At 38.1% G+C, this 27,030-nt stretch overlaps 1 protein-coding gene across 3 annotated transcripts in view; it reads left to right on the top strand.

Annotated features, from left to right (window-relative positions):
• Window positions 1–27,030, top strand: part of ZMAT1 (zinc finger matrin-type 1) — a 61,385-nt gene that overhangs the window by 13,360 nt on the left and 20,995 nt on the right. For all 3 annotated transcript variants that reach the window (XM_066250175.1, XM_066250174.1, XM_066250173.1), the window contains exon 2: window positions 8,061–8,167. In XM_066250175.1, coding sequence (XP_066106272.1) covers window positions 8,061–8,167 — 107 coding nt within the window. The remainder of the gene's footprint in view (window positions 1–8,060; window positions 8,168–27,030) is intronic.

The raw sequence follows: 27,030 nt of genomic DNA, 5'->3' as shown, positions 1-27,030 counted from the left end.
CCTCAAAACATTATTTACTGTAGTCTCGATTGCATGCTTGACATCCCTGTGACTGTTTTGTAACTACCAATTTGTGCTTTGTAGTCCCTTTACCTCTGTTACCCAGTCTCCCTCCCTTCGGGCAACCTCCAGTCTGCTCTCTATGCCTATTGAAGCTTTCAATTTCATTTGTTCTTTTATTTTGTTTATTAGATTCCTCATATAAGTGAAATCCTATTATATTTATCTTTAAATTATTTATTTCACTTAGCATAATACTCTCTAGGTCCATCCATGCTATTGCAGATTGTAAGATTTAATTCTTTTTATGGCTGATTAGTTTTCCATTGTGTATATTTGCCACTTCTTCTTTATCCACTCGTCTATTGATGGACACTTGGGCTGCTTCCATATCTCAGCTATTGTAATGAACATAAGAGTGCATCATTTTTTCAAACTCGTGTTTTAGGTTTCTTCAGATAAATACCCGGGAGTAAAATCACTGAGTCATACAGCAGTTGCATTTTTAATTTTTAGAGGACCTGCTATACTGTTTTCCATAGTGGCTGCACCAATCTGCATTCCCATCGACCATGCACGAGGGTGAGGGTTCCCTTCTTTCCACATCCTCACCAACACTTGTTCTTTTTTGTTTTTTATTTTTTTATTTTTTTTTATTTTTAATTTTTTTCTAGGGACAGAGAGAGAGTCAGATAGAGGGATAGACAGGGACAGACAGATAGGAATGGAGAGAGATGAGAAGCATCAATCATCAGTTTTACCTTGCGACACCATAGTTGTTCATTGATTGCTTTCTCATATGTTTCATGACCGCAGGCCTTCAGCAGACTGAGTAACCCCCTGCTCGAGCCAGTGACCTTGGGTCCAAGCTGGTGAGCTTTTTGCTCAAACCAGATGAGCCCGCACTCAAGCTGGCAACATCGGGGTCTCGAACCTGGGTCCTTCCGCATCCCAGTCCGACGCTCTATCCACTGCACCACCGCCTGGTCTCTTTTTTGTTTTTTAATGAAAGCCACTCTGACAGGTGTGAGGTGATATTTCACTGTAGTTTTAATTTGCATTTCTCTGGTGATTAATGACATTGAGCATCTTTTCATAAGTCTACGGGTCATCTGTATGTCCTCTTTAGAGACGTGTCTCTTCAGGTTTTCTGCCCATTTTTTAACTAGATTGTTTATTATTTTGGTATTGAGTAGTATAAAATGTTAACAAATTTTGGATATTAACCCCTTACAAGATGTATCATTGGTGAGTATCTTCTTCCATTCAGTAGGTTGTATTTTCATTTTGTTTATGGTTTCCTTTGCTGTGCAAAAACTTTATAGTTTAACGTAATCCAATTTATGCACTTTTGTTTGTTTGTTTCCCTTGCCCAAGGAGATATATCAAAGAAAGGTGGTTCTGATGCACACTAATACTTGAGACCTCCTACTCTGGGAAATCAGATTACAGTTCAACAAAAATGTGTGAAAATTTGACTACTCAAAAGATACCATTGCTTCTCAACCTTCACTATACAGCAGCAGAATTATCTGGGAAGCTTTTAAAAACAAAACAAAAAACCCAATGAACTATCACTGGGACTCACTGCCAGAGATTCTGGTTAATTGGTCTGGGATGGAGGCCTGGACATTCGTAAGTTTTAAAAACAACCCAGGTGATTTTAATGTGCAACCAGAGTTGACAACAACTTGGTGGAAGATTGAACTAGGATCACTAAGTTGGCAGTTTAAGAGATAACAAGGGGGCCCTATGTAAAAACACAGATTCTTGGGTCTCAACCCTGGAGATTTAAATAGATTTATGGTAGTGCCAAAGAGTGTTTTTCTTTTCTTCCTTTTTTCTGCCCTGTCTTAAAAACAAAAACCCTTCTGCTTAGACTAAGGCACATTTAGCTTGATAAGTATCATTCTAGGTGACTAGACCTTTATATCTATTAGCTGAGTCACCAAATAGATACTGAACAGCCATTATGTGTCACAGGATCTGACCCTATGCTGTCAGTGATTCCCAGTGTCTTTGATCATCAAAATCACTTGTGGGTAGATTGGACTACCTACAGAGATTTTTATTTTATTCCAGCATGTATGGCTTTAAAAAGCTGTGCATGTGAATTTGATGTGAAACTCTGGGTAAGAATGACATTTATATGGAGATTTGTTCTTGAAATTTTGAATGTAAATTTAATCTTTTTTTAATCTTATTTTTATTAATTTTAATGCAGTGACATTGATAAATCAGGGTACGTATGTTCCGAGAAAACATCTCTAGATTATTTTATTTATTCATTTTAGAGAGGAGAGGGAGAGACAGAGAGAGAGAGAGGAGAGACAGAGAGAGAGAAGGGGGGAGGAGCTGGAAGCATCAACTCCCATATGTGCCTTGACCAGGCAAGCCCAGGGTTTCAAAACGGCAATCTCAGCATTTCCAGGTCGACGCTTTATCCACTGCGCCACCACACGTCAGGCCTCTCCAGATTATTTTGACATTTGATTATGTTGCATACCCCTCACCCAAAGTCAAATTGTCTTCTGTCACCTTCTAACTGATTTTCTTTGTGGCCCTCCCCTCCCCCCAAGCCCTCTCTCTCCTTCCAAGCCCCCTCCCCACCCCCACCCCATCCCCCATTACCATCACATTCTTCTCCATGTCTCTGAGTCTCATTTTTTTTTTTCTGTATTTTTCTGAAGCCGGAAACAGGGAGAGACAGTCAGACAAACTCCCGCATGCGCCCGACCGGGACCCACCTGGCACGCCCACCAGGGGGCGATGCTCTGCCCCTCCGGGGCGTCTCTTTGTTGCGACCAGAGCCACTCTAGCGCCTGGGGCAGAGGCCAAGGAGCCATCCCCAGCGCCCTGGCCATCTTTGCTCCAATGGAGCCTTGGCTGAGGGAGGGAAGAGAGAGACAGAGTGGAAGGAGAGGGGGAGGGGTGGAGAAGCAGACGGGTGCTTCTCCTGTGTTCCCTGGCCGGGAATCGAACCTGGGACTTCTGCACGCCAGGCTGACGCTCTACCACTGAGCCAACCGGCCAGGGCCCTGAGTCTCATTTTTATGTCCCATCTATGTATGGGTTCATATAGTTCTTAGTTTTTTTCTGATTTACTTATTTCACTCTGTATAATGTTATCAAGGTCCATCCATGTTATTGTAAATGATCCGATGTCATCATTTCTTATGGCTGAGCAGTATTCCATAGTATCTATGTACCAAAGCTTTTTAATCCATGCGTCCACTGATGGACACTTGGGCTGTTTCCAGATCTTCGCTATTGTGAACAATGCTGCCATTAACATAGGGGTGCATTTCTCCTTTTGGAACAACAGTTCTATGGTGTTCTTGGGGTATATTCCTAAAAGTGGGATAGCTGGGTCAAAAGGCAGTTCGATTTTTATTTTTTTGAGGAATCTCCATACTGTTTTTCACAGAGGCTGCACCAGTCTGCATTCCCACCAGCAGTGCAGGAGGGTTCCCTTTTCTCCACATCCTCACCAGCACTTATTCTGTGTTGTTTTGTTGATGAGCGCCATTCTAACTGGTGTGAGGTGATATCTCATTGTGACTTTAATTTGCATTTCTCTAATGATTAGTGATGTTGAGCATTTCTTCATATGCTTATTGGCCATTTGTATGTCCTTTTTGGAGAAGTGTGTATTCATTTCTTTTGCCCATTTTTGGATTGGATTGTTTGTCTTCTGGTGTTGAGATTTACAAGTTCTTCATAAATTTTGGTTATTAACCCCTTATCAGATGTATTGTCAAATATGTTCTCCCATTGTGTAGTTTTATCTTTTTATTCTGTTCTTATTGTCTTTGGCTGTGCAAAAGCTTTTTTAGTTTGATATAGTCCCATTTGTTTATCCTGTCTTTTATTTCCCTTGCCCGTGGAGATAAATCAAATATCACTGCAAGAGATGTCGGAGAGCTTACTGCCTATGTTTTTTTCTAAGATGCTTATGGTTTCACGGCTTAAATTTAAGTCTTTTATCCATTTTGAGTTTATTTTTGTGAATGGTGTAAGTTGGTGGTCTAGTTTCATTTTTTTTGCAGGTAGCTGTCCAATTTTCCCAACACCATTTATTAAAGAGGCTGTCTTTACTCCATTGTATGCCCTTACCTCCTTTGTCAAATATCAGTTGTCCATAGAGCTGTGGGTTTGAATTGATTAAAAAAGTATACTATTTAAAGAAAATTAGGGAAAATCCTTATAAAGTACATCTTAATGTGCATCATCACTGATAATCTTCTTAATTTCAGATTTTTGTGTACTTTAATTTTTGATACACTGAAGTCAAGCATCAACACATTCATTATATCATACTCACAAATAATTTGCCATTGACAAGTCATTGTAGGTGAGTTTATTGCATGTAATGTCAAAGCTCTAGTTCTTTCATCAGGAACAAAACTGGTTAATGTTAAATGTAATAGATCTAAAGGCTTACTATATTGATAGCAAGTTCTAAGCTCAGGCTTTAATACCTTCTAGTTTTGATAGCTATCTCTCTTATATCCACTCCTTCCTTTTTGTACCTTATGTCCTCTTCTGGTTCAAGTCTCATAACCTTGCCTGCCACTGATTTCTAACTCATATCTCCATTTGAGGTCACTTATTTTTCCTTATTGAATGCAAAATTAAACACAGATGCCCTAATGAAGCCAATTATGGTTTGGCCCTATTCAAAGCTTTTAATTATTGCCCTTATTACTCTTATTTCCCCCTCAAAGTACCTTTATTCCACTCTTTTTACCTAAATTTTACATATATTTGTTTTTGAGAGGAGGAGAGACAGTGAGACAGACTCCCATATGCAACCTGACCAGGATCCACTGGCAAACCCCCCATCTGAGGTCGATGCTCAAATCAACTGAGCTATCCTCAGAGCCAGGGGCTGACATTGGAACCAATCCAACCACTGGCTGCTGGAGGGGAAGAGGGAGAGAAGGGGGAGAGGGAAGGAAAGAGAAGCAGATGCTCACTTCTCTTGTGTGTCCTGACCAGGGATCAAACCAAGGACGTCCACATGCTGGGCCAAAGCTCTGTCCACTGAGCCAACTGGCCAGGGCCTGACACATCTTTTAAAATTTAGTTCAGAACCTGTTATCCTCTATAAAGCATTTCCCAAACTCTTCAGCTGGAACACACCATACTTTATGTTTTATAGCACTTAAGACATCTTATCTTGGAATTATAGTTCTTTCTATACACATTTTTTCTTCCTTACTAAATTTTAAACTCCTTGAGATTAGGAATTATTTATTTGCTGGAACAGTTATGTATGTATAATGGAAAATTCAAGATAAAACAAAGTTTAAGTTCCAATTCCACTGAATAACACATGTGACAAGTTATTTTGATTTTTACCAGATCCCAATTTCCTAATTGCACAATGTGGGAAATGCCACTTACCTTGCAGATTTGTTTTAAGGACTAAATATATAACAGTTACCTCATTTGACATATAGGAAGCCTTCACTCAGTGTTCATTCTTTTTTGTTATCGCTTTCCAAAATGTCTACCATAGCACATTTACACTTACCTCAATAAATACCAATAAAGCCAAATGATGCCCAAAGGCATGGAGGGCCTGAACTAGGGTAGTGTTATGGGAAATGAAAAGGTAGATATGGATATAAAATAATGTTATAAGCTAGAACTGACATGAAACTGACTTGTTGAGGAGAAGAATGGTTGGGGTTTTGAGCCTGGAATATTATGCCATTTAATAAAGAAAAAAAGACAAAGAACTTGTTTGAAGAAATTACTCAAAGGCAATAAGTATAGGCAATACCATTTTAAAGGAAAAAATATAGAGGAGCTAGTAACTTCATGGGCTTCAAGGAAGTGATCTGGGACACCAGTAATGAAAGACTGGGTTAAAATACTTAGCCTTGGTATTTTCAAACTCGAGTGTCAGTTTCAAACTTTGATTATTAGAAGTGGGGAAATCTGAAATTATAAAGGTTGATCTACAAAAGAAATGAGTGTTGAATTTTAGGAATTCTTGAACATCTAAATTAGTAGTTTTCTATTTTCTTCTTAAAAGAATCTTTGCCTCTGTAATAAGTTATATTACCAACAAATGATAATATTTACTTATAGTCAAGATTTCAAAGGTAAATTCAAGGTTTTACCACAATGCTCAGATTGCATATATTGTAGCAGTTAATTCTGAAACAATGTAAGTCCTGAAATATATTTTTAATGTTTTCTACCTTGATAATTTTAGATATACAGATAAATCATATATTTTAAAACAATTTAAAATGTAATTCAGAGAAGATACAATATTTTATAGGGATACATTTTTAACTGTTCATCAAGTCATTTCTACATGTCCCTAAACATAGTTATTCTTGAACATTGATGTTTTTAAAGTAAGCTTTTTTTTTTTTTAGTCCAAACAGTGGTATTAAAATTTAAACATAGTTAAAGATGTTCAATATAACTTTAAAAATAGTTATCTTTAAAGATTTTATTTTTTTTAATTTTTTTAAAGATTTTATTTATTCATGATAGAGAGGGGAGAGAAAGAGAGAAGGGGGAGGAGCAAGAAGCATCAACTCCCATATGTGCCTTGACCAGGCAAGCCCAGGGTTTTGAACCGGCAACCTCAGCATTTCCAGGTTGACGCTTTATCAACTGTGCACCACAGGTCAGGCTATCTTTAAAGATTTTAAAATAGAAAGTCCTACATGCTTTCTGAAAAAAATTAAGGTGATTGTACAGAGAATAAAGTGTTAAATTTTCTCTCCTTTGTTCCTTTTCTAGCACCACTTTTCAAAATTAACCACTTTTAAATTTAATTTAAATTTTTCCATATTTTCATATGTAATATATATTTAATTTTTGTTAGTGTTGAGAATTTGATGTATTATATTTATTATTTTTTTAAGTGAGAAGAAGGGAGATAGAGACACAGACTCCCACATGCACCCCAACTGGGATCCACCCGGCAACCCCTGTCTGGGGCCAATACTTGAATCAGCGAGCTACCCTTAGTGCCTGAGGCCAACACTTGGACCAAACGAGCTATCCTCAGTACCTAGAGCCAACACTTGAACCAACTGAGCCACTGGCTGCAAGAGGGGAAGAGAAACAGAAACGAGAGAGGGAGGGGAAGAAAAGCAAATGATCGTTTCTCATGTGTGCCCTGACTGGGCTTTGAACCTGGAACATCTGCATGCTGGGCCGATACTCTATCCACTGAACAAACTTGCCAGGGCCAATATTATATTTATTCTGCAACTCTTTATCCATTTAACATATCATTGGCATTTTTCAATAAAAATATATGTGGTATAAGCTTTTTCATTTAAGTAGCCAAATAGCAAGCAAACTTTTGATGTTTTGTGATTTGTACCCTATGGATTAACTAATAAACCTTGACAGAACACATTGCAGCTGTTAAGAACTTTAGATATAAGTATGAATCTCAATTGTAAATGAAGAAAGTTTTGGTATGTGTTATTACAGTGAGAAACACTATAGTATGTGAACATTATTTTATAGTTTTGGGAGGCTATGTGAGACTTGTCTGGCCAAAGGCATGAGCCTGTGTTTGTACAATAATGGTGGATTTTTGCCCACTAGGGAAAAGTTTATTTGTGGTTCACCATGATTTTTAGATAATATTGGAGCAATAAGTCCAGATAAGTGGCAGTCTTAAAACAATACCTTTTAAAGGATTTTCTGCTGTAAAACACACAATTCCAAGGCTGGATGTTTATGTTTTAACCCTGCCTATCATTATTTGTGTCCTAAATCATTTCGTGAAGTTCATAAAGTCACTGGTTCCCCTATAACTTTTCATTTGGAAAGGTATTGCCTAAACTTACTATGCTAAATAAATAACTGTTGCCATATCAGACATTAGAAGCAGGTTTAAGATTCCTATATTAAATTGCATACTTGATAAGCAAAAAGCTATTACCGTAGCCCCATGAGCACTCAGATTTTAAGTGGCATATGCAATAATATATAGTTGATGAATTAAAATGATACCTATAAATATTCATTAATGGGATATATAGTCTAACCTTCTTTTATTTTATTCATAGATACAACTTGGAATGAACAGGAAAAGGCCGAACTTTTTACAGATAACTTTTGTAATGTATGCAGAGTGGTACTGCAGTTTGAATCACAAAGGATTTCACATTATGAGGTAGGTTAAAAAGAGTGTGAATAGGGTGTAAAGTAGGTTTTAAAATATGGCAGGTAAACTTCCTATATCATCATCTTTGATTCTGTGAAGTAGAAGGTATTATTTCCCTTTGACGGATAAGGAGACTGGCTCAGAGAGGGACAGTTACTTAATTAGCTTAAGTTGGGGGAATTAAGAATTTAAACTCGGTCTTTTTTTTTTTTTTTTACTAAAAAGATTGTTTTATTTTCTTCACATCATTCTGTATATTTTTTATTCATCAAGTCACTATTATATCGTTCAAGACTTTGTAGTAAATGTAAGGAAAACTGTTAATATGAACCAAGGGATATTCTAGAACTTGAGTCTTCCTTTACAGTAAATGAAAGTTACACAAACAAAATGAACCAGTCTTGCACTTGACTTAGCCACATGTTTTTAAGCATAGACCCATAGAATTCTAGAGCTAGAAGAGGGGAAGTTTAATGTTCTTAATCCTTTGGTTTATTGATCAAAAAACTGAGACTCAGTGGGATAGTGACTCTCCATAGCTAGCATTGACGTGGCTGAGCTTAAAAATGATTTTTTTTAATTTAGAAATTAAATTAAATGGAGTGATATTGGTCTATAGGAACACATAGGTTTTGTGATTTCATATTCACTGTTCTTTCATTTGCTGTTGTCTCCCATTTCTATTTCATATGATAAACCATTGGACTTTTTTCATATCTGATATCTGGGTTGCTAAAAGTACTAAATAAATTTACTTAAAAGAAATAGAATGCCTGTTCTACTTTTTAAAATACCTTATCTCATTTTGCCCATTGCAAATCCTATTGGCAACTATATTTAAGTCCTTATCTTCATTGGGATTCAATTAGTGTAATTACAGATAGTGAGATTGTGTTGTCCGTGGATTAAAAGGATTTAAAATCAAGTCTTAATTTCACCATTGTTGTGTAACCTTGAGCAAGTCACTTAACCTGTCTGAGCATGTTTCTTGAACCTGTAAAATGGGGGTGATAAAATCTCTCATTATACTTTTGAGAATTATTCAATAAATGAAATCAAATTTGTGAGCATACCTAGCTCATCCTTAGACTCCATAGCTCAGGGGTTGGGGACCTATGGCTCACGAGCCAGATGTGGCTCTTTTGATGGCTGCATATGGCTCGCAGACAAATCTTTAATAAAAAAATAGTAACGTTAAAAATATAAAACATTTTCATATATTAAAATTCATTCATTTCCTATTGCTCACGTTCATGGTTGCGGGTGGCTGAAGCCAATCACAGCTGTCCTCCGAGACAACACCAAATTTTTATTGAATAATACATAACGTACACGGGTCGTTGTGAGGCCAGGAAGTAAACTTCCCTCCTTTTATTTATTTATTTTTTTTAAATAAATTTTTATTAATGATAATGGGATGACATTAATAAATCAGGGTACATATATTCGAAGAAAACATGTCTAGGTTATTTTGTCATCAAATTATTTTGCAAACCCCTCGCCCAAAGTCAGATTGTCCTCCGTCACCCTCTATCTAGTTCTCTGTGCCCCTCCCCCTCCCCCTAACTCTCTCCCTCCCTCCCTCCCATGTCCTCCCTCCCCCCCCACCCTCGGTAACCACCACACTCTTGTCCATGTCTCTTAGTCTCATTTTTATGTTCCACCAATGTATGGAATCATGTAGTTCTTGTTTTTTTCTGATTTACTTATTTCACTCCTTATAATGTTATCAAGATCCCACCATTTTGCTGTAAATGATCCGATGTCATCATTTCTTATGGCTGAGTAGTATTCCATAGTGTATATGTGCCACATCTTCTTTATCCAGTCTTCTATTGAAGGGCTTTTTGGTTGTTTCCATGTCTTGGCCACTGTGAACAGTGCTGCAATGAACATGGGGCTACATGTGTCTTCACGTATCAATGTTTCTGAGGTTTTGGGGTATATACCCAGTAGAGGGATTGCTGGGTCATAAGGTAGTTCTATTTGTAGTTTTTTGAGGAACCACCATACTTTCCTCCATAATGGTTGTACTACTTTACAGTCCCACCAACAGTGAATGAGGGTCCCTTTTTCTCCACAGCCTCTCCAACATTTGCTATTACCCGTCTTGTTGATAATAGCTAATCTAACAGGAGTGAGGTGGTATCTCATTGTAGTTTTGATTTGCATTTCTCTAATAACTAATGAAGCTGAGCATCTTTTCATATATCTGTTGGCCATTTGTATCTCTTCCTGGGAGAAGTGTCTGTTCATGTCCTCTTCCCATTTTTTTATTGGATTGTTTGTTTGTTTGTTGTTGAGTTTTATGAGTTCTTTGTAAATTTTGGATATTAGGCCCTTATCTGAGCTGTCGTTTGAAAATATCAGTTCCCATATAGTTGGCTGTGTGTTTATTTTGATATCAGTTTCTCTTGCTGAGCAAAAACTTTTAATTCTGATGTAGTCCCATTCATTTATCTTTGCCTTCACTTCTCTTGCCATTGGAGTCAAGTTCATAAAATGTTCTTTAAAACCCAGGTCCATGATTTTAGTACCTATGTCTTCTTCTATGTACTTTATTATTTCAGGTCTTATATTTAGGTCTTTGATCCATTTTGAATTAATTTTAGTACACGGGGACAGGCTGTAGTCGAGTTTCATTCTTTTGCATGTGGCTTTCCAGTTTTCCCAACACCATTTGTTGAAGAGGCTTTCTTTTCTCCATTGTGTGTTGTTGGCCCCTTTATCAAAGATTATTTGACCATATATATGTGGTTTTATTTCTGGGCTTTCTATTCTGTTCCATTGGTCTGAGTGTTTATTTTTTTGCCAATACCATGCTGTTTTGATTATCGTGGCCCTATAATATAGTTTAAAGTCAGGTATTGTAATGCCCCCAGCTTCATTCTTTTTCCTTAGGATTGTTTTGGCTATTCGGGGTTTTTTATAGTTCCATATAAATCTGATGATTTTTTGTTCCATTTCTTTAAAAAATCTCATAGGGATTTTGATGGGAATTGCATTAAATTTGTATATTGCTTTGGGTAATATGGCCATTTTGATTATATTTATTCTTCCTATCCAAGAACAAGGAATATTTTTCCATATCATTGTATCTTTTTCGATTTCCCTTAACAATGCTTTGTAATTTTCATTATATAGGTCCTTTACGTTCTTTGTTATGTTTATTCCTAGGTATTTTATTTTTTTTTGTTGCAATCGTGAAGGGGATTATTTTTTTGAGTTCGTTTTCTAATATTTCATTGTTGGCATAGAGAAAGGCTATGGACTTTTGTATGTTAATTTTGTATCCTGCGACCTTACTGTATTGGTTTATTGTTTCTAATAATCTTTTTGTGGAGTCCTTCGGGTTTTTGATGTATAGGATCATATCATCAGCAAAAAGTGATAGCTTTACTTCTTCTTTTCCGATATGGATGCCTTTTATTTCTTTGTCTTGTCTGATTGCTCTGGCCAGAACTTCTAGCACCACGTTGAATAAGAGTGGAGAGAGTGGACAACCCTGTCTTGTTCCTGATTTAAGGTAGAAAGTCCTCAGTTTTATGCCGTTTAGTAGGATGTTGGCTGATGGTTTATCATATATGGCCTTTATCATGTTGAGATATTTTCCTTCTATACCCATTTTGTTGAGAGTCTTAAACATAAAATTGTGTTGTATTTTATCAAAGGCCTTTTCTGCATCTATTGATAAGATCATGTGGTTTTTGTTCTTTGTTTTGTTGATATGGTGTATTACGTTAACCGTTTTGCGTATGTTGAACCATCCTTGAGATTCTGGGATGAATCCCACTTGATCATGATGTATTATTTTTTTAATATGTTGTTGTATTCGGTTTGCCAGTATTTTGTTTAGTATTTTAGCATCTGTATTCATTAGAGATATTGGTCTGTAGTTTTCTTTCTTTGTGCCATCCTTGCCAGGTTTTGGTATGAGGGTTATGTTGGCCTCATAAAATGTGTTTGGAAGTATTGCTTCTTCTTCAATTTTTTGGAAGACTTTGAGTAGAATAGGAACCAAGTCTTCTTTGAATGTTTGATAGAATTCACTAGTATAACCATCTGGGCCTGGACTTTTATTTTTGGGGAGATTTTTAATAGTTTTTTCTATCTCCTCCCTGCTGATTGGTCTGTTTAGGCTTTCTGCTTCTTCATGACTCAGTCTAGGAAGGTTGTATTGTTCTAGGAATTTATCCATTTCTTCTAGATTGTTGTATTTGGTGGCATATAATTTTTCATAGTATTCTACAATAATTCTTTGTATATCTATGATGTCTGTGGTGATCTCTCCTCTTTCATTTTGGATTTTATTTATTTGAGTCCTGTGTCTTTTTTCCTTGGTGAGTCTTGCCAAGTGTTTGTCAATTTTGTTGATCTTTTCAAAGAAACAGCTCCTTGTTTTATTGATTTTTTCTATAGTTTTTCTGTTCTCTATTTCATTTATTTCTGCTCTGATTTTTATTATCTCCTTTCTTCGGCTGGTTTTGGGTTGTCTTTGTTCTTCTTTTTCTAGTTCCTTAAGGTGTGAAGTTAAGTGGTTTACTTCGGCTCTCCTTGTTTGTTCATATAGGCCTGAAGTGATATGAACTTTCCTCTTATTACTGCTTTTGCTGCATCCCAGAGATTCTGATATGTCGTATTTTCATTTTCATTTGTCTGTATATATCTTTTGATTTCTGCGCTTATTTCTTCTTTGACCCATTCATTTTTTAGAAGTATGTTGTTTAGTTTCCACATTTTTGTGGGTTTTTCCCCCTCTTTTTTGCAGTTGAATTCTAGTTTCAAGGCTTTATGATCAGAAAATATGCTTGGTACAATTTCAATTTTTCTAAATTTGCTGATATTGTCTTTGTGGCCCAACATATGGTCAATTCTTGAGAATGTTCTATGTACACTAGAGAAAAATGTATACTCTGTCGCTTTGGGATGAAGTGTCCTGTAGATGTCTATCATATCCAGGTGTTCTAGTATTTCGTTTAAGGCCACTATATCTTTATTGATTCTCTGTTTGGATGACCGATCTAGAGCCGTCAGCAGTGTATTGAGGTCTCCAAGTATGATTGTATTTTTGTTAGTTTTTGTTTTAAGGTCAATAAGTAGCTGTCTTATATATTTTGGTGCTCCTTGGTTTGGTGCATATATATTAAGGATTGTTATGTCTTCTTGATTCAACTTCCCCTTAATCATTATGAAATGACCATTTTTGTCTCTGAGTACTTTTTCTGTCTTGTAGTCAGCATTATTAGATATGAGTATTGCTACGCCTGCCTTTTTTTGGGTGTTGTTTGCTTGGAGTATTGTTTTCCAGCCTTTCACTTTGAATTTGTTTTTATCCTTGTTGCTTAGATGTGTTTCTTGTAGACAGCATATAGTTGGATTTTCTTTTTTAATCCATTCTGCTACTCTGTGTCTTTTTATTGGTAAGTTGAATCCATTTACATTTAGTGTAATTATTGACACTTGTGGGTTCCCTACTGCCATTTTATAAATTGCTTTCTGTTAGTTTTGTATCTAGTTTGGTTATTCTCTTTTGTTTTTCTATCATTTGTTTTTGTTTGTTTGTGTTCCATACTTCTTTCCTCTGTTGCTACCTTTTTTAAGTCAAGTGTTTTTGTGGTGGTTTTTTTAAGGGTGGTTACTATTAAGTAATGAAAAGGGTACCTACCATCTTCATTGTAGTACCCTATCTTATAAGTATTTCTGCACTTCATCATCCTTTGCTACTGTTAATCTCCATCCTCTCCCCCCTTTTTTTCCTTTGTTGTCACAGTTTAAGTTTGGTTTTATTGTGTTCTTGGTGGAGCTGTTACTTGTGGTGTTGTTTTCTTTTGTTCTTTGAATCTGGTTGGAAAACCCCCTTTAGTTCCTGGAGTGGGGGCTTTCTGTTGATAAATTCTCTCATCTTTTCTGTATTTGTGAATGTTTTTATATCTCCTTCATACTTGAAGGATAGCTTTGATGGGTATAGTATTCTTGGCTGAAAGTTCCTCTCTTTCAGGGCTTTAAATATTGGGGTCCACTCTCTTCTAGCTTGTAGAGTTTCTGCTGAGAAATCTGATGATAATCTAATAGGCCTTCCTTTATATGTTGTACTCTTCTTTTCCCTGGCTGCCTTGAGAATTTTTTCTTTGTCATTGGTTTGTGTCATCTTTATTATGATGTGCCTTGGAGTGGGTTTGTTGGGGTTAAGAAAACTTGGTGTTCTGTTTGCTTCTTGAATTTGAGGCTTTAGTTCTTTCCACAGGCTTGGGAAGTTCTCGTCTATTATTTGTTTGAGTATATTCTCCATTCCATTTTCTTTCTCTTCTCCCTCTGATATACCTATTATTCTTATGTTATTCTTTCTGATGGAGTCAGACAATTCCTGTAGGGCTTTCTCGTTTTTTATTATTTTTGAGTCTCTTTCTTCTTCTCTCTGTTGTGCCTCAAGTTGTTTGTCTTCTATTTCACTAATCCTATCTTCAATCTGGGCTGTTCTGTTAGCTAAGCTTGTTACCTCGTTTTTCAGCTCGTGAATTGAGTTTTTCATTTCTGTTTGATTTGTTTTTATAGTTTCAATTTCCTTGGTAATATATTCTTTGTGTTCATTGAGTTGTTTTCTGATCTCCCTATATTGCCTTTCTGTGTTTTCTTGTATATCTCTGAGTATTTTTAAGATTTCTATTTTAAATTCTCTGTCATTTAGCTCCAAGGCTTCCAATATGTTAAGTCTTTTCTCCATAGATTTTTCCACATCTATTTGTGTTACCTCTCTTTCTTTTGTATCCATAATATTCGATTTCCTCTTTCTTATCAGCATCTGAGGGTGGTCTTATTGATAGCACTAATTAGAATTAATAAAGAGTAAAAAGTAAAAAAAAAAATAAAAAAAAAGGTAAAACACCCCACCAAAAAAAAAAACAGTAATAATTTATTATTTCCCCCTTTTTTTCTCTCTTCTCTTTCCCTCCTCTCCCCTCCTCAGGGAAATATCGTGCCTATAATGGAGGGCCTGATTTGGGGTGAAGAGTTCAAGGGGCAAAAAAAGGGAGTAGGGACCTACTAAATGCAAAAAAAAAAAAAAAAAAGGAAGAGAATCTTAGACAAGCATAAGATGATTTGCTTGTAAGTGATGGTCAACTAAGAGATATAATGAGAGGGATAAGAGGGAACCAGAAAAAAGGACCAAAAAAGAATAATAAAGAAGAAAAAATAAAAATAATAAGTAAAAATCTGTTGTATTAAGTGGAGCGAAGACTAAATACAATGGAGACCTTGGGTTGGGAGGACCCAAAATGCCACAAAAATAAACAAACAAGAAAAAAAATAAAAACAAAAGCAAAAAAGAGAAATAAAGCCAAAAAAAAGCCTTGAGTCCCAAATTAACTAATTTGTTCGTGATTGAGGATTATATAGGAGGAAAGTAAAATGAGAAAAGAAAAAACGAATAGAAAGGAAAAAATAAGAAAAAGAGAAAAACGAAGGAAGAAATAAAATAGGAAGAGAAAAAAACAAAATAAAGCAAGACAAAAAAAACAAAACAAAAGAGGAGAGAGTGAGAGTTAAGTGTTTTGGAGTATAACCTTAAAGGAGGGTGAGGATGAAGAAGAAAAATAAAATGCAACACTCATGGGTAGTGTAGTTCAAGAAAGAAGAAGCATAAGATGGGCAGAGAATAGAAGGACCGAGGTGGAGGAAATAAAGGCAAAAAGATAGAAGAAACAAACAACAACAACAAAAAAAAAATTAGTGGATCAAGTTGTAAAGTCTGTGGGTTTTTCTTGATTTTGAGAGGTTAACTTCTTCCTTTTTCTTTTCTCTCCTTCTTCCTGGTCGGTGACTCTGTACCCCAGGCTCTGCCCCTGTGTCACTCTTAGGTAGGGATTTGCAGTTGATGGGATTCTATGGCAATGTCATATAATTGGTTTTAGTCTTGCTGGAAGTAAAGGCTTGTTGGCGTTTGCAGGGTCCAACGATGAGAGAGTTTGCTTTCCTGGATTCTCTCTCCTAGTCCCCCCTTTCTGAATTAGCAGCCTGGTGATCCAGCTATAAGGCTGCAACTGCTTCTGCCTGGGGAGTAAGAGGCTCAAAGAGCTGGGAAATCCCCACTCTATCCCCACTCAGTGCAAGGCTTTGGGAAAGGCTCTGACAGTCAGGGCCTCCAGTGTGATCAGGCGGGGGTGGGAGTCAATTGTCAAGGTGACTGTTCAGCGCCTATCATTTAGTTGGACCTCTCAACCCAGGCTTTCCACACTTTGTAGCCTGTTTTTGCAGGGAAGAAGAGGCACTAGTCTCTGCTTACGACTAGTGTAGTATAGACCTTATTATCTGCCAAGTCCTTCTTGTTAGCGTTTATCCCTGAATATGGAGGCTCTATCAATCAGAAGTTGCCCCCGCCCCTTTAGCGAGAGGCACTAAAAAATATCACGCCTCTTGTCTTGGATCGCTGAACTGAGAGAGATCTTATCAATTAGAACCGAGGGTGCGCAGATTTTATGGGTTAAGCTAATTTCAGTGATTGGGTCGCAGCTGTGCTTCCGAAGGTATTTTAGGCTGCCTGCGCGCACCCCTCCCCCAACGCTTGATTGTTAGCTTGAATGGCTGGGTGAGGTGCCCCGCCCACGGAGAGAATCTCCGAAGCCTCTCCCGCTCGCCCCGCCGCTGGCGGCTGGACCGCACCAGGCGCAGGATAATGGAGCCCCCTGGGTGTGCGGGCCAGCAGGGCACCCTGGGCGCGTGGAATGCCCAAGGCACACGCGCGAATGGGGCGCTCCGGGCACCGGCGGCTGGCGACCCCCACTCACAGTGTGCGGGCCGCTGGGAACGTCAGCGGTGCTCAACCGGACCGGGCGTGCGAGCCGCGGCGGCTCGCGTCGGCCGCTCGCGGTTCCCAAGTATATGGGCTGACTCACCACAGGCGCACTTCCTTGCAGTTTGAAAGAACGTCCCTGTGGTCGATTCCTCCACACCCTCGTCTCTCAGATTCAAGTGATAACAGTCCTTTCGCTATCAGTTTGTGTGGAACTCCGGAATGCTCCGAGGATACATTTTTCTGTTTCTAGTTGATAAATTTGTTGTGATTTAGGGGAGAGCTGTCGGACACGCTGCTCACGGCGCCATTTCCGTGACGTCACTCACCAACTTCCCTCCTTTTAATCAAGTAGTCAGCTAGCTAATTGCAGAAACTCTTTTGATGAAGAAGATGGCTAAAAGAAAAAAGATGAGGAGTATCGTACTTTTCAGCAGGAATGGACAGAGGAATTCACCTTTGTGGAGAGAGCAGGTTCTGCAGTGGTTCTAATATGCAATGATAGAATTGCATCGATGAAATGGTCAAATATAAAGTGGCACTTTGATACACGCCATACTACATTTGCATTGAAATATCCAGCAGGGGACAGCAGGAAGAAAGCATATCAAGAGCTACTGCACAGAGTGCAAGCTAGTCAACAGCAACTCTGTGTTTGGACCCAAAAAGGTGATTGGAATTCGGCTAGCTTTGCTGGTTCTTTAGCAATTATGAGAAACAGAAAGCCATTCACAGATGGGGAGTATGCCAAAACATTCATGCTTGATGCTGCCAATGAACTTTTTGACTACTTTTCGGATAAAGACAAGATAATCAAGTGAATAAAAGACATGCCTCTGTCGGCAAGAACTGTTCACGATCATAACATCATGATGGCAAATCAAATTGAGGCAACACAAGTGAAGGACATAAATGCAGCACCATTCTTTTCTCTCGCTTTGGATGAGTCAACAGACATAAGCCATTTATCTCAGTTCAGCGTGACTGCAAGGTATGCTGTCGGTGACATACTACATGAGGAAAGTCTTGCTGTTTTGCCTATGAAAGAGACAACAAGAGGGGAGGATTTATTCAAGTCTTTCACTGAGGTTGCTAAAGAAAAAATCTACCAATGGATAAACTTATTTCAGTGTGTACTGATGGTGCTCCATGCGTGGTGGGGAAAAACAGAGGATCCGTAGTGCTTCTTCGTGAACATGAAAAGAGACTCATCCTAAGTTTTCACTGCATCCTACATCAGTAGGTGCTTTGTGCTCAGATGTGTGGCGAGCAGATTGGCGAGGTGATGTCACTGGTCATTCGGGTGGTCAACTTTATTGTTGCCTGAGCTTTAAATGATCACCAGTTTAAAACACTGCTGGATGAAGTTGGGAATAATTATCCTGGTCTGCTTCTGCACAGCAATGTACTTTGGTTGTCAAGAGGGAAGGTGCTCAGCCATTTCGTGGCTTGTCTTAGCAAAATCCAGACTTTTCTTGAAATGAAAAACATCGAGCATCCTGAGTTAGCTAACACTGAGTGGCTCCTGAAGTTCTACTATCTTGTGGACATGACTGAACATCTGAACAAGCTCAATGTGAAAATGTAAGGCATTGGAAATACAGTCTTATTCCTTCAGCAAGCAGTGTTTGCATTTTAAAACAAGCTGGAACTCTTCATCTCCGACATTGAAACAGGTCGTTTACTACACTTTGAAAAACTGGAAGAGTTTAAGGGCTTCACATCTAATCTCCTGCAGTCATTCAAAGCACGCTTTGGAGAATTTTGTGAATGCACTTGTCTTTTTAAGTTCATCACCCATCCACATGAGTGTGCAGTGGACAGCGCTGACCTGAGTTACAACCCCGGTGTCTCTGTCAGAGATTTTGAGCTATGAGCTGCTGACCTGAAGGCCTCAGACATGGAGGTGAATAAGCTCAAGTCACTGAATGAAGATTTGTAAAGACTTGCATGACAGCAAGCAGAGTTGTCGAGCAAACACAAGTGGGGAGAAATGAAAATACTTCAACCCGCAGACCAGCTGATCATCAAAACTTGGAACGCGCTTCCCTGCACCATGTGAGTATTGCTGTACTGACAATGTTTGGCTCTACATATGCATGTGAGCAGTCTTTCTCACATCTAAAGAACGTTAAGACCAACCTACAATCACGTTTAATGAATGGATGTCTCAACGCCTGCATGAAGCTTAACCTCACCACATATCAAGCAGACTACAAAGCCATCAGCAAAACCATGCAGCACCAGAAGTCGCATTAATGGTAAGAAGTACTTTATTCATCATTGGTTAGCAATAGCATAACAACGTTACTAAAAAGAATTCAGAGAATTATTGTACTTTAAAAGTGTTGGTCTTACATAAAATGCACATATTTACTTGTATTTAGTGTTAAACATATTGTATGGCTCTCATGGAATTACATTTTAAAATATGTGGCGTTCATGGCTCTCTCAGCCAGAAAGGTTCCCGATCCCTGTCACAGCTCAAAGATTTCAAGTTAGTAAAGAGACAGATGCACACTCCAGGAGTTCTGTGATAACTGTGGTTGGAACCATTTGAATTTAAATTTGAAATGTAGCTTTTCATGGGCTTATGAAGTGATATTCAGTGGAGAAAATAAAAAAATATGAGCAAAAAATCAATCATGATTCTATCACTTGTATTTTTTAACTTCACCTTTTGTTTATATGATTCCAGTGTGCTTTCTGAACACGAATACACATTTTTATTCAAAGGAATTGTATACGTTGTTTTGTACTTGTTTTTTCATATGAGAGTATATTCTGAACCCTTGTCATATTATTACATCATTTTCTTTGTGGAGGGAGGGAGGGAGATAGATAGATGGATGGATAGATAGATAGATAGACAGATAGACAGACAGATAGATAGAAAGAAACATCAATTAGTTGTTTTGCTTATTCATACATTCACTGGTTGATTCTTTTATATGCCCTGACCTGGGATCGAAGCCACAAACTGGGCATAACAGGATGACACTCTAACTAACTAAGCTACCTGCCCAGGGCTTTTGTAATATTTTAAATGTCTATAATGCATTATAGGCCCTGGCTGGTTGGCTCAGTGGTAGAGCATCGGCCTGGCATGCAGAAGTCCCAGGTTCAATTCCCAGCCAGGGCACACAGGAGAAGCGCCCATCTGCTTCTCCACCCCTCCCCCTCTCCTTCCTCTCTGTCTCTCTCTTCCCCTCCCGCAGCCAAGGCTCCATTGGAGCAAAGACGGCCCGGGCGCTGGGGATGGCTCCTTGGCCTCTGCCCCAGGCGCTAGAGTGGCTCTGGTCGCAACAGAGCGACGCCCCAGAGGGGCAGAGCATCGCCTCCTGGTGGGCAGAGCGTTGCCCCCTGGTGGGCGTGCCGGTTGGATCCTGGTCGGGCGCATGTTGGAGTCTGTCTGACTGTCTCTCCCCATTTCCAGCTTCAGAAAAAAATATATATATAATGCATTATATTATGTAATGTTGTAACATAGTTTTTAATTCAAATTTCAGTGACACCTGTAAGTTTGATACTTAAGCTTGTTAAATTGTCAAATCAAAACTCTACATGATTTTCCATGTATTCTGAAAAGGTGATTTTCTTTTTCTCTTTAGTATAGAGTTTGGTTAATACTGTTAAACTTTCTCAGTATACTATTGATATTTATTGTACATGTAAAATAGAACAGTTCTGCCAGAGTTTTGAATTTTAATGAGGTAGTATATATATACATGTTTAAAAAACCATTTTTTGTCATAGAGATATTCACTATATTTTCTTTCTTTTTTTTAGAAAAGGGGGGGACAGATAAGGACAGACAAGAAGAGAGAGAAGTGAGACACATCAACTCATAGTTAGGGTACCTTAGTTGTTCATTGATTGCTTTATCATATGTGCCTTGACGGGGGAGCTCCAGCCGAGCCAGTGACCCCTTGCTCAAGGCAGCAACCTTGGGCTCAAGCCAGCAGCCTTTGGGGTCAAGCCAGCAACCATGGGATCATGTCTAGGATCCCACACTCAAGCCAGTGACCCCATGCTCAAGCTAGTAATCCTGTGTTCAAGCTGGGTCAGCCTGCTCTCAAGCAAGTTACCTGGGGGTTTTGAACCAGTGCCACTGCATGGTCAGGCCCTATATATTTTTTTCTTTTTCTTTTTTATATTAAGTGAGGTGGGGGGGCAGAGAGATAGACTCCTTCATGTGCTCAGACCAGGATCAACCCAGCCCCCTGTGGGGCAATGCTCTGCCCATCTGGAACCACCGCTCTGTTGCTTGGCAACTGAGCTATTTTAACACCTGAGACAGAGGCCATGGAGCCATCCTCAGCACCTGGGGCCAACTTTCTTAAAACATTTGAGCCATGGCTGTGGGAGGGGAAGGGGAGGAAGGGAAAAGTAGATAAACAGATGGTTGCTTCAGTTCCCTGCGTGCCCTGACCTGGAATTGAACCTGGGACATGCACATACTGGGCCAATGCTCTACCACTGAGCCAACTGGCCAGGGTCTATATTTTCCTTCTAATATTCTTAAAATGTTGTCTTTTACATTAAACTGTTTACTATATCTGGTATTGATTTTCACATATGGAGGGTGATAACAACATTTTCAAAATAAATAACCAGCTGTCCCAGCACTATTTAATTGGCAGTCCAATTAAACTGCAAGTTTCAGTGAAGAAATGCTTGTAATAGCAAAAAAATACAAATCCTTGCCCTCTGATTTGTAGTGACAACTCTATCATGTGCTAATTTTCATATAAAACACATGTGTTTACTTTTGTGTTTATTAATTCTGTTTGTATTCCTCTGTTTGCATGTCTCTACAATAATATCACATTACTACTATAGATTTAAAATAAGTCATGATATCTGGTAGGGAAAATTTATATGACAAAAGTATCATCATGAAAGTTAAAAAACGAACCACAGATTTATTGGCATTTATAACCCATACAACTATCAAAGGATTAGTGTCTAGAATATATAAGGGACTATATATCAATTAGAACTAGAAACAACCCAATAGAAAAATGAGAAAATAAAACAAGACATAGAAGAGATACTCAAATTCACTAGTAATCATATAGGACATACAAGTTAAAGTAATAATAAGCTATCTTACCAAAACCATAATGCTGGCATAAATTAATATCTAATAGCACTTAATACTTCAGGAGAATATAGGAAGACAGAAACACTCATATATGCTTCATTTGGGGTTGAAAACTACTTCAACATCTTTGTAGAGAAATTTTATAATAATTTTTTAAAATTGAAAAATGTTTATGACTTGTAAGCCAAGAATTCCACTTCTAGGTATCTATTTTAAAGACACTCTTTGAAATGTATATTAGGAGATATGTTTACATATGCTCAGTGCAGAAATGCTTGTAATAGCAAAATAAATAGGAACATAACTGCCTTCAGTAACATATGGGGTGGAATATTATGCAGCATGTAACATGAATGAACTACAGCTATATGGATCAACATGAGCAAATATTAGAAATTTAATATTAAGTTATAAAAAGCAAGTTGAGCATGACTCGTGATGGTACAATGGCTAGAGCATCAGTCTGGGACACTGAGTTCCCAGGTTCAAGGCCTCAAGGTTGCTGACTTGAGGGAAGGCTCATCTGGCTTGAGCCAAGACTTACCAGCTAGAGCATGGAGTCACCAGCATGAGTGTGAGATCATAGGCATGATTCCATAGTCTATGACTTGACCCAAAGGTCACTGGCTTGAAGCCCAAAGGTTGGTGACTTGAGCCCAGGGTCACTGGCTTGAGCAAGGGGTCACTAGCTCGGCTGGAGCCCGCCAGTCAGGGCATATATGAGAAACAATCAGTAAACAACTAAAGTCACACAACTACAAGGAGATGCTTCTCATCTCTCTCCTCCTTTCTGCTTCTTCTTCTTCTCTCTCTCTCTCTCTCTCTCTCTCTCTCATAAACAAAACAAAGAGTAAAAATCAAGTTGAAAAAGGATATCAATAGAGTGAATCCATGTTCATAAATATTTTTAAATGACAGTAGTATATAAAACTGTTTATGAGTACAAGCATATGTAGTAAACGAATAAAATCATGAAAGGAAATTATACGACCAATTTTAAGATATTGGTTACTGAACCAGCAATACCAGCAAAAGGAAACAGATCACCAGCTAAACGAAGCTCTCCTGCTACACTCAGAACAGAGTCACTTAGAAGCAGGAAGCCCATCAAGGATACAGTATTGGGTGCTGAGGTCTGAGCTACAATGCCACCCCACACTGCTGAGTGCTTGCTGGAGGGAGACTGGCAGCTGGACACGGGAACATGGTCTTGTCTGAGGGGGCTGGAGGCCAGGGAACCACCTAGGTTTGTGACCCCAGTATGCAAAAACAGTCCTGCCCATGGGGCTGAGGCCGGGGCTGGCCAAAGCTTGCAGACTGGGCATGCATGCACAGTCCCACTCACGGAGGCAAGGTAGAAGCCACAGTGACCGCAGCAGTAGGCCAGCATCACTGCTTATGCCTGAATGCCCAAGGTGGCAGCAGTGGTGGGGGCCAGCCTGTGGACAGACCACACCTCGGGAACACAAAAGACACACCCATTGGACTCCTGTGCCCACACCCTTCTGAGGGCTGAAAAGAAAGAAGAATATAAAATAAAATAAAAACAAAAGTTGGATAGAACGACATTTGAGGCTAAGGGGCAAGCCACATCCAATACCTTACCTAACTCCTGATTTATAGTACTGAGCTCAACAAGTAGCCACCAACAAGAGGCGGCAGAAAGCAGATGTCAGGCGAACCTGAACATTTAAATGAACATCCTCCAGGCCAAAAGTAGATAAAAGCCAGCCTGAGTAGATATTAACAACAGCACCTGGGCTCAGCAGAGGCAGTCACAGGATCTTGATTTCCTGTTGCTCCAAAAAGATAGATAAAGACCAGTCATAGGCAGCGACCCCCACTGGTCTGTGCCAGGCTCTGGCCAAGAAGATCCAGGGAGGGCACATCCAGAGGCCAGATACAGAGAGCATCAGTTCAGGACCTAACAACCCTTGTTAGAGTGACATCTTAAGGAAAGGCTCCTCACACCTGACCCAGTTAAGATACAGAAAATGGATAAGCAGCTCTACTAGTTAAGGAGACCACAACTTGAACAAGCCTGCAAACCACAAACAGAAACAATCAGAAGACAGAGGAACGTAAGCCATATGAATCAGCAAGAAAAATCCCCAGAAAAAGATCTGGATGAAATGGAAGTAATCAAATTACCAGATGCAGAGTTTAAAATAATGATTGTTAGGATGCTTAAGGATCTCAAAGCTACAATGGATGGACTTAATGAGAACATAAAGAAATTGTAAGCATCAAAAAGGACACTGAAATCATAAAAAAAACCAGACAGAAATGACAAACACAATATCAGAAATGAAGACTACACTAGAAGGAAATAAAAGCAGGCTGAATGAAGCAGAGGATCAAATCAGTGACTTAGAGGACAAGATAAGTGAAAGCACAGAAGCAGACCAGCAAAATGAAAAGAGGATAAAAAATTCTGAGGAAACTCTAAGAGAGCTCTATGACAACATGAAGAGAAACATTTACATAACAGTTTCCTGAAGGAGAATAGAAAGAACAAAGGATAGAGAACCTGTTTGTAGAAATTATACCTGAAAATTTCCTTAAACTGATGCAGGGAAGAGTCATACATGTTCAAGAAGCAGAAAGAACCCTATTAAAAAAAAACCCCAAAAAGACCCACTCCAAGGCACATTATAATAAAAATACCAAGCTAAGAGATAAAGAAAGAATACTAAAAGCTGCAAGAAAAAAACAGCCAATCACTTCTAAAGGAGCCCCCACATAAGAATGACATCCAACTTTTCAACAGAAACACTTGAGGCTAGAAGGGAATGGCAAGAAATATTCAAAGTAATGCAGAACAAGATCCTACAACCAAGACTTCTTTAACAGCAAGGCTATTGTTTAAAATTAAAGTAGAAATAGAAAGCTTCCCAGACCAAAAAAAACAAAAAAACAAAACAAAACAAAAAACCAAAACAAAACAAAACAAAAAAAACCTCAGGGAATTCATTATGACCAAACCAATGCTACAAAAAATGTTAAGGGGCCTGTTGTATACAGAACAAAGGGGTAAATAATATAGTAAAAGAGGAATGTAGATTTAAAGAATAAAATAGCAATAAACAACTACATATCAATAATAAACTTAAATGTAAATGGATTAAATGATCCAATCAAAAGACATAATGTAGCTGCATGGATAAGAAAACAGGACCCGTACATTAGATGTCTACAAGGAACACAACTCCAAACAAAAAATATACATAGACTAAAAGTAAAAGGTTGGAAAAAGATATTTCATGCAAATGGAAATGAAAAACAGCTGGGGTAACAATATTTATTTATATCTGACAAAATAGACTTTAAAACAAAGACTATAATAGGGATAAAAAAAAGTCACTACATAATGATAAAGGGAGCAATCCAACAGGAAAAGATAACCATTATAAATATCTATGCACCTAATATAAGAGCACCTAAATATATAAAGCAGACTTTGATGGACATAAAGGGTGAGAACAACAACAATACTATAATACAATAATAGGGGATTTCAGTACCCCACTAACATCACTGGATAGATCCTCAAGAAAGAAAATTAACAAAGAAACAAGAGAATTAAAGGACACACTAAACAACTGGATTTAATAGATAACTTCAGAACCTTTCACCCTAAAGCAGCAGAATATACATTCTTTTCAAGTGCCCACAGAACATTCTCTAGGATAGACCACATGTTAGGGCATAAAACGAACCTCAACAAATTTAAGAAGAATGAAATCATATCAGGCATCTTCTCTGACCACAATGGCATGAAACTAGAAATCAACTACAATAGAAAAACTGAAAAACACTCAAACACTTGGAAACTGAACAGCATGTTATTAAATAACAAATGGGTCAACAATAAGATCAAAGAAGAAATAAAAAAAAACTTTTGAAACAAATGAAAATGAGCATATGACAACTCAAAATTTATGAGACACAGCAAAAGCAATCCTGAGAGGGAAGTTCATAGCATTACAGGCATACCTTAAGAAGCTAGGAAAAGCTCAAATAAACAACTTACCCCTGCATCTAAAAGAACTAGAAAAAGAACAGGAAGTAAAGCCCAGAGGAAGTAGAAGGAAGCAAATGATAAAGATCAAAGCGGAAATAAATGATATAGAGGCTAAAAACAAACAAACAAAAACAAACAAACAGAGGATCAATGAAACCAAGAGCTGGTTCTTTGAAAAAATAAACAAGATCAATGAACTTTTAACCAGACTCACCAAGAAAAAAAGAGAGAGGACTCAAATAAATAAAATCAGAAATGAGAGTGGAGAAGTAACAACTGACACAGCAGAAATACAAAGGATTGTAAGAAAATACTATGAAGAACTGTATATCAAAAAATTAGACAACTAGATGAAGTAGACAAATTCCTTGAAAAATATAGTCTCTCAAAAATCAATCTGGGAGAATAAAAAAAAAAACCCTAAATAGACTGATTACAACAAATGAGATGGAAACAGTTATCAAAAAACTCCCAACAAACAAAAGCCCTGGGCCAGATGGCTTCACAGGCGAGTTCTACCAAACATTCAAAGAACTAACTCCTATCCTTCTCAAGCTATTTCAAAAAATTCAAGACGAGGGAAGACTTCCAACTCCTTTTATGAGGCAAGCATAATTCTGATTCCAAAACCAGGCAAAGAGAACACAAAGAAAGAAAATTATAGGCCAGTATCCTTGATGAATTTAGATGCTAAAATTCTCAACAAAATATTATCAAACCAGATCCAGCAATACATGAAAAAAATCATACATTATGATCAAGTGGGATTTACTCTGGGGAGGCAAGGCTGGTACAGTATTTGCAAATCAATCAATGTGATTCATCATCATAAACAAAAGGAAGGAGAAAAACTACATGATAATATCAATAGATGTAGGAAAAACATTTGATAAAATCCAGCACACATTTATGATCAAAACTCTCAGCAAAGTGGGAATACAGGGAACATATCT

The sequence above is a fragment of the Saccopteryx bilineata genome, chromosome X (assembly GCF_036850765.1).
Source record: "Saccopteryx bilineata isolate mSacBil1 chromosome X, mSacBil1_pri_phased_curated, whole genome shotgun sequence".
NCBI classification, from domain to species: domain Eukaryota; kingdom Metazoa; phylum Chordata; class Mammalia; order Chiroptera; family Emballonuridae; genus Saccopteryx; species Saccopteryx bilineata.
Note: the sequence above shows the minus strand (reverse complement) of the source record. Positions and strands in the feature narration are given on the sequence as shown.